This window comes from Astatotilapia calliptera, chromosome 16 (assembly GCF_964374335.1).
Source record: "Astatotilapia calliptera chromosome 16, fAstCal68.1, whole genome shotgun sequence".
In the NCBI taxonomy this organism is placed as follows: Eukaryota; Metazoa; Chordata; class Actinopteri; order Cichliformes; family Cichlidae; genus Astatotilapia; species Astatotilapia calliptera.
The window spans coordinates 20,125,555-20,134,268 of record NC_137437.1 but is presented as its reverse complement, the minus strand read 5'-3'; the positions used below and the strand labels follow the sequence as shown (position 1 = coordinate 20,134,268).

General features: G+C 39.2%; 1 protein-coding gene across 1 annotated transcript; it reads right to left on the bottom strand.

Moving 5' to 3' along the window:
- Positions 1-3,111: 3,111 nt before the first annotated feature.
- Positions 3,112-7,649, bottom strand: evx2 (even-skipped homeobox 2). The gene is made up of 3 exons (XM_026145065.2): positions 6,618-7,649; positions 6,021-6,262; positions 3,112-5,485 (listed from the first exon to the last, which is right to left on the bottom strand). The coding sequence occupies exons 1-3, from the start codon at positions 7,273-7,275 to the stop codon at positions 4,871-4,873; spliced, it is 1,515 nt and encodes a 504-aa protein (XP_026000850.1). The 5' UTR covers positions 7,276-7,649; the 3' UTR covers positions 3,112-4,870.
- Between the last annotated feature and the right edge of the window lie 1,065 nt (positions 7,650-8,714).

The following is an 8,714-nucleotide window of genomic DNA, read 5'->3' as shown; positions in this document are numbered from 1 at the left end:
TAAAATTGTAGCCAATTCATTTAAATTTCTGCTTTGTATTCCTGCCTCTAAGTAAGTACAAACTGACGGGTCACTCTGTAATCAACTCAAAAAAAGAAAATAATACAGTGTATTTTATACATTCACGCAGAATGTTTGTAGAATACGCGCGTCCTCTTTCACTTTTTATTTCGGCTTTAACGTGCTCGGGTTCCAGCGGAGAAGTTATCAGCGCAGAGAGCAATTTTCCCATGCAAAAAAGCCCAAAAATTAAGTGTACACTTTTTTTTTTATTATCGTCGTGTATAGATGTTCCAATGATGGAACTATACCGCCAGTCAAAATATTCATGCACTCAGGACGGTTTTTTTTTGTGTTTTTTAAAATATTTTTTGCATCCCCGGAGACTTTCAATATATCTTGTTGCTTCATGTTTGGTCACTCCAAAAAGTACGTTTTGGAGAAGCATACTTATTTGAGTATTGCAGCAGAAACAAGTCTACAACACGCTGTCTATACTGAAAACACTGTTGAAAATAACTGGTCTGCTCAAAGGAATATTTATAATCTGACTCCGGTCAAATAGACCTGAAACTAGTCTAGATTAGCTAGGGAACCAATATTGGTACCAAGGCAGCAATTTCAGTGAGTGGAAATTCCGTTGTGTGCTACTTAAAACACTGGGACACTTTCCCACAGAACATTACAAAAACAGGGGGGCAGTGTAAATCTCAGTGAGGCTAAGATGGAACAAATTTGAAAATCGTGGAAATGATGTTAACTCTGTATTTACTCTTAGAACCATATTTTGAACAGTATTTAATATCATTTTTAATACAGCATTTTGTGAACTGCTTTGGGACTCCTGACAACAATATAACCATTTTAGGTCGCAAACAATTTTAATCCATTGTAATTGTATCTTAACCTGTCTATTTCTTGGTCTTTACGTTGACCTTGCCCCACCTTAACCCAGCTCCTTTACCCAGATAAACAAATAAATAAATAAGTGATGAATTTGTGACTAATTTGATGAGATGTAATGCTTTTTCAGTACCGGGAAAAAGGGTTTAAAATAAAACGCTGAATTTCTTTTCCTAATAAATCGTGTTTTCCACACATGGTTTTTAAAAATGCAACACTACAGGCTTAACAGACCTTTCAGAAAAAAAGAGTGGCAATTTGGAGTACCACCTTAACTAGAACCAGAGTGAAGAACCACTGAAAGAATCACTCTAAAACCTATAAAAGCAATTTCCAAAAATAATTGAGAACATGTTTCAATACATATGCATGAAAAGGGGATTTTCCATACGACCGACTCACATGTTCATGTAATTGATTGAGGGGATGACCCGCTATATTAAATGTTATTTGAGAACCATCAAAACGCGCAAAATTGCAAATTACCCAGCTTGTATCTGAATTAATACCCCATTCATCATCATTATGAGTTGATAAGTTAATTTAACCATTTCATTCTGTCTTAATGAGCTATAGTTGAATTAATGCCATGTAATATATGAAAGTAACATTTGAACAGAGGCAATGATTTGAGACAAACAGAGCAGAGACTACTTTAGAAGCATAATGGTGGCATAAATCTCATCAGGCTCCCGTTTGTGGTGTGCGTTTAATCCAAGAGTTTGGAGAAATATGTTAGCTAAATATGAAAACGTCTACCTCAAAGATGCTTTTTGGTTGTTGCTGTCTTGATAGGTTTCGCCACCATTTTAAATAATAGCTGGGAAGTCACTTTTACTGTATCATATATGTTTTATATACGCTCAGCTGGAGTGCACGCTACAATGGACTCGGGTTTATGCTTTTAAACCTACAATAGTAACAAAATAGCTGTTTTAGTTCCCAGTTGGCTCACTGAAGACCCAGCTGAGCTGCCAGTCCGTTATGTGGCGTTGAACGACTATTTGACCACAGGGCCGTGTGTTGTCTTCTAGTTCCACCTTAAATGCGTTTTGGCCCCGCTTGCTCCCTGTAGTTTAGGTTTTTTGTCCTCCCGCAGCAGCTGTCACCCTGCATTACTCGCAGTCAGCTAAATGAAACATTATTCTAAACATATGCATCGTAATCAGTCCGGTCACACTTACAAGAACACGCGTTAATAAGGCAATCAATCACTCTGGAACAAGCAAGTTGTTCTGTAACAGCTCATAAACAGTGTGTAATGAAGAATTGGAGGTTAGCATGACACGGCGCTGATCAGATAATCAATGTCAAAGATGCGATGAATGTCAGTAAATGTAGTTTTCATGTCGTTTCTATAAAATCCTCAATTTACAACAAGCAGTTCAATTACCCTGAAAATACAGTCAATTAAATAGGGGTGATTGGACAGTAGCTGCAGGATCATCGATCTTTGCATTTCTATTTCGCTGGTGGACATTTTAATTTGGTTTTTCTATTAGCACTGAAATAAAGAAAATATAAAATATATTTAACAACCCAAAAGATTTATTTTCTTGTCAAAAACCATTCAGTGAAGGTGACAGACAGTCCTCTGCATTATGATGAATTCTCTTTTTCTGTCTTGCACATTGGATACAAAACTAATCGTGTTATTGTGGACAGTGTTTTTCTGGCCTCTGTCTTTTCCTTTTTACACCTCCATCTATCTCAGTGCCTTTGTTGCATGGGTTGCAGCCCTCTCTTTAGTAAAGAGCAAGTAAACCTGGTGATATATCACGCCCATATTTGCTCCCCTAATCCTATTTCTTTAATGGGGACGTTCAAAAAAGCAACTTATCTTGAAGTCCCCTGGGGGCATTCTGGTGTAGGCTATATTTAACCAAGTGCAATTAACGACAGTATCAGCTTGTATCATTTAGAGGTAATGTAAAAATAATGGTAAATTATAGGGCCGGAATGACCCGTGATGGCAGGCCTCATATTCCCTGTAGCTTTCCACGTATTTTTAATTAATGTTAGACTGGGTATAGATATGGTGCAGCGGCACTTAAATAAGCCTGTGCCTTCAATGTCGCTATAAGCATACGCAGAAAAAATGTTTACATTATTTTAAGCAGTTAAATTCAAAATTAATCATAATAATTTGTAGCATCCAGGGTTACAATTATTTTTTAAAAATGTGTCATTCATGTGAAGAAACGGAAATGTGTAAAGACTTTTTTTATTTACTTTCCAAGAACAAACACGATCAATAAATAACATAATTTACATTTCATATTGCACATTTTTTTCAAGTTAAAATATTTAAATTCATACAGTCATTGATATTTTAAATACAGAGATATAGAGTTATAACAGAGACCATGGGGACAAAGGCCAGTAGATTTTTCCATTTAATTTCAGTGCCCGTTTATCAGCCCTTCCAAGCCTCTTTTGAGTGGATCATAAGAATTTTTCTCCATCTCTATAGTAAATGTATAAATTTGCACGAAAAAACAAACAAACAAACCCCCAAAACAGGTCATGAGTTTGGACCATTGGTGAATTTACAAGCCAGTTTGTTGGCTATGGGATCCAGTGTTTTAACATTTAAAAAGAAACATTCAACAAGTCACAAAATAAATTAAAAAAAAGTTTTAAAAATAGCCTACCATCCACATTTCGTGGTACATTTTTCCGGATCAATATTTCAGTTTTAAGCTATCAGTAGGACTATTTGGAAAATATTTAACGATTTACAGTTCACATGTTTTATAATTAACATATTGGTGATGTCCCAACAGGAACAACTAAAATGCACATAGCCATTTTACAGGCGCAGACAGATTGTAAAGCCAGGCTATTTTATCTGAACTCTCGCCTTGCTCCGTCCCGTCATTGTGGGTGAAGAGGTCCTATAGGGATTAGATAGCCCACGTATGAAAATACTGGATTGATATAATGAGGTGCAGCAATGCAAATAAAAGAGACTGATATATCGAGGTATCTGCCATTATCAGAAAAAATCAAAGAGTCCTGGAAAGCTACTTTGTGTGTAATATTTTATAACCGTCCATGTGTCAGATACAGCATCCTCATACAGTGCGTTCTGTGTGCCAGGACTGTCGCTTTGTTCCAGGTCTTTTGTATGTCTAATGACTTCCCTCCGCGGGTTGTTAGCACTTGACAGCGGGTCTCAAAACGAGGAACTTTCTTACAGTCATGTATTCAAAGGAGCTCCATCTAGGTACATGATTGGCAATTTTTGTCATGATCCTCTCATTATTAACATAAAACTTGACGCGAAAGACGCGGTGCAAAATTATATGCACCTTCTAGCTGATTAGAGGTGTCCCTATAGAGCCGAGGCTGGGTGTTGGAGAAGCTATTGCTGCCAAAATCTCAGTCTATTAGACCTATAGTGAAGAAAGATATGCTGCTGGGCAGAAAAGTAGACCGTCTGCTATATCTAAATTTAGATAAGCATGATTAGTTCACATTTTTATCCGAAAACTAAAGGAGCCGAGATAGCCAAGGCTGGGTTTGTCACACAGAGTATTGGACATTTAAGTTGAAGTTTATGTTTTCATTTGGGGAAAAAATATAAATATGATACATTTATTGAGGCAGTGGGACATTATTAAATAAAAAAGCTAAAATGTTTTTTTCTCCCCTCAAATGTGTAAATTAATCCAGTAGCTCCCGTAAAAATAGTTCAACACACGACCATAAGCCTTTAAAAAAGTTACTAGCTGCAAAATTTTCAGAGTTTTGGGTATCAGTGTTTGTTTTAATAAAAACAGTCTCTTCCAGTTGAATCACTTTTAGACTTTTAATCTTCGAGTGTCGGTGTGTTTATGATACCGCCTAATGCATCGCCCAGGTGGGACTCCCCATTTAAAGTAGTAGGCCTAATACCCCCACCCCACCCCTAAAAGTAGGACTGGAGCAAAATAGGAAACGGTCGCGTTGGCTGCGTGATCAGTTATCTGTTAAGTGAAGTTTCTTCTCGCTGGTCTGGTGACGGGACTGAAGTTTTACTTAGAACCGCAGCAGAATACGGCAAAAATCCACTCTCGGATCTTTGCCCGGAAGCTGTGCAGGTAAAGTCAGCGCTGGCGCTCCTGGAGCCCAATGCGCTTGCCGCCTGGCTGCTGTGGCAGCTCAAGCACGAACAGGGCCCGGTGGCTGACGGAGCGCTTACCGCAGCTGCCGCGGCCGCGGCCGCAGCCGCCGCGGATGCAGCGGCCGAGCTATTCAGGCCTGCAGGCGACTGGTAGAGTCCCGGGTGCCTGAAGCTGCATAGAAGCTCTGGCCGTGAGTATGGGTGGGAGAGCGCTCGGAAGGTATCGAGGGGGCGGATGGAAGTGGCGAAAGGTGACGAGGCGGCACCGGTGGCGGCGGCGGCCGCTGCTGCTGCCGTGACACCGACGTGCGGGTAGTAATGTAGAGGCATGTGCGAGTGGAAAGGGTAAGGTAGACTTCCTGTAGCTGCCGCGTGCGTCATCATGTAAGTGTAGAAGCTAGGGTCTGCTGGATGGGGCCAGGACATCGCCAAACGCTGCCTTTTATCCTTCATCCGCCTGTTCTGGAACCACACCTGCACACAGAGTCAAAACAAGCCCCATATTGAAGCTGCCATGTTGTTTTCAAGCTCAGACCTCTGAAGAGCTGAGCTGGACAGACACGTTACCTGCGCTGATTTCAAATGTTTCATGCAAATGTTCTCGAAGTAATGATCGGCTTATTGCAGTATTATCAATCCGTTAAAGTAAAGGGGGGTATATTGTTTTGCACTTATTCTTGTTTTAATGGATTAATGTACAAATTACTTGGATCCATAACGTAAAATTTGTCACTATCCACATCTTTAGCTGTTTAGTAAAATCGCATTTTGTGTGAGTGTGTGCAAGATAAAATAAATTTAAAAAATGTCTGCACCATTTTATGCGCACGAATAAAGATAACACGGCCCCTGTTTTAAACTGCAGAGTATTTTCACTGTTGCTATTAATGTGTTTGCTTTTAAATAGTCACATCATTGCTTTCCATGCACAAAAACACGTGCACGTCACACACAACGCGCGCGCGCACACACAGAGGAATATTTATTCAAGCTTAATTTTGCAACGTACCTTAATTGTAGTTTCGGGCAAATTTAGCGTCGCCGCTAACTCACATCTTCTCGGTCTCGAAACATAATTTTCCCTGTAAAACTCTTTTTCCAGTCTTGCGATTTGTTCTCTGGTGAAAGCAGTCCGATACCTTCTGACTTGATCGGCATTTGAATTGTTTGATCCCACCGTTGAATTACCGTTCATGTTCTGGAGGGAGTTTGAGCTTGTGTTGGAAGATCCAGAGCTACTGTCTGAAAAACCTGAAAATTAAAAAAATAAATAAAAAATAAAACTTTCGCAGTAATAATAATAAGATTAATACTAATACTAATAATAGTAATTCAGCTTTACTTGTGAGTGGGCCTACCGGATTTCACAGTGTAGTAGAATAACAAGACGTTTGTGTAACTAATAATAATAATAATAATAATAATAATAATAATAATAATAATAATAAAATAATAATAATAATAATAATAATAATAATAATTTAGGGTTTTGGTTTGGAATTTTTTGTCCTTGGATAAAATAAATAGTCGACAATAACAACAATAATAGTAATGTTCATGTCCAAAATGATTGCCGAGAGAAAAACTGATGAAAATAAAATCTTACCTTTATTGTTTTCCTTGTGCTGGCTCGGGGAGCGATGCGCAGGGCATCCCACTTCCACATCACTGTTAATATCTGATTCTTGCGAAACTTCGGAGTAAAGGCTCATTTTCTTCCTGCTTTCTGACGAGGAAATCTCCGCCGAGGAAGAATTTTCACTGCCGTGGTGTGTACCGAAAAGACTGTCAATTTCAAATTTGCTTTTCGTCGGGATGTCCCCAAGATTTCCATGGAGGGAAGCGGAAGTTATTCTCGGGCTTAGTCGTCCGCCGTGCTGGGAGTTTTCCAGGGCCTCCAGCACTGAATTTCCAGGCGTGTCTGCGAGCCTCTTCCCGGCGACAGGACTGTGGAGACCTCTCTCCATCAATATCATCTCTTTTCTTATCCTCTCCATCATTAAGCCGTGGAAGACGACGACGACGAAGAAGAAGAAAAAAAAGCACACACACACACAGACACACACACAACACTTGTCCAGGGGGCTGGAGCACCAATGAGTTGTGTCGGAGCTAAATCCGCATGCAACTCCTGCAACTGTGTCTAAATAACTGTCTCTAAACCTTTTTATAAGCAAGACGCAAAAATGAAAGAATCTAAACGCAATCGACGAGCGACTGCTCAAAATGAGCCGTGCATCCTCCCCACAGCAGCAAAATGTCATTCATCAAAAGTGGCTGCTGTTCGTTGTTAAAATGCTGGGCTGACGTTGCTCCAATGATCATTTATTGTAACAGGTTTATAAGCAAATAAATAGGAGAGGGCTGTCACTTGATGATGGAGGCGGCCTTCGGTCAGACGAATAATATCCAAGTGGAGAGGAAGAGAGAAGTGAGGAGCGAGGTGCTTGTCCCTGGGTTGATCTCTGAGTCTGTTGTAGATCGCTCTTGGGTTTGGCCTCTTGGGTGAAATTGACAGTCTGATTAATAAAATGAGCGAGGCAACATTTCCCTCTTCGTTTAGGAATATTATTATGCTTTGATTCTCCATTGTTTGCCTCCTCTCTTCCAGCCCTCCCCCTCCCTAATCATTGTTCTTTTTTTATTCCTTTTATTCCCCTTTTTTCTTTTATATATATATTTTTGCCATTTTTGCGACTTAATCAGAATGCGAAGTGCAATCAGATTAAGCTGGAAAGCAGTGACGTGAGAATAAGAGTGTTATTCTTCAGATAGTGTTACGTTGATGATTTGTTTTATTTTATTATTATTTTATTTTATGAAGTATGTGTTTTTCTCCGTTTTTTGGGGGACTTGCACCCAGCTCTTTAATCGTGAACGACACATTTCGTTGCGATAATCGCGCCTGGATTTTCTATTTATTTATTTTATTTATTTATTTTTTTACAGCAGCACACACAAACAGTTATCAGTACACATAGTATGAAGGCTGCTCGTTAACACAAGGCCACTTTTAAAATTAATTTAGCCAAATTGGGTCTATATAAGCTTTTATGATTTGACGATCGAAACGTCGCTGTTGTAATAACAGCCGTTTCGTTACAGCTAATTCTCGTTACGTTTCCCTCGTTCGTTTTGATTGACTTGTGCATTAAATTCATCTGAATTACTCAGATTTCATATCTTACACAGCCATTTCTGGCATTTTAGGATGTCTTATCTAATTGAAGTATTATATCCAGTTTTTAGTCCGTTTCAATCGTTTCTGTTGAAAGGTAGTTAGGGTGTATTCATAAGACAATTACAGAAAAGTATTTAACATATTAACTGTATGTGAGCACATAACACCCGTGCTTGGACTAGTTTGTCGACGTGAAAACACTATAAAGGCGCCCTCAGATAATCCTATGCGCGTCCTCTGGCGCCTCCTGCAGGTTTTAATTTTAATTGCATTGAAATGAGACGTTGAATGGATGTTTGGTTGTAGTTTAAGTCCTGACTTGTGTCTGGCCAGCCAATACTAGTGTCTATGACAATGGTTTAATAGATCAATACTGTAATGAGCCTACCACAAGAGTATTATAAAACAGCTGCAAGCAGCTGGAAACTGAAAGAGCTTTATTCCTATTTTACAGTGTCCTCTGTATTATCAAGAATATAATGGAGTTAATCAGCTGACTGTGGGCTATAATATATTTGTATC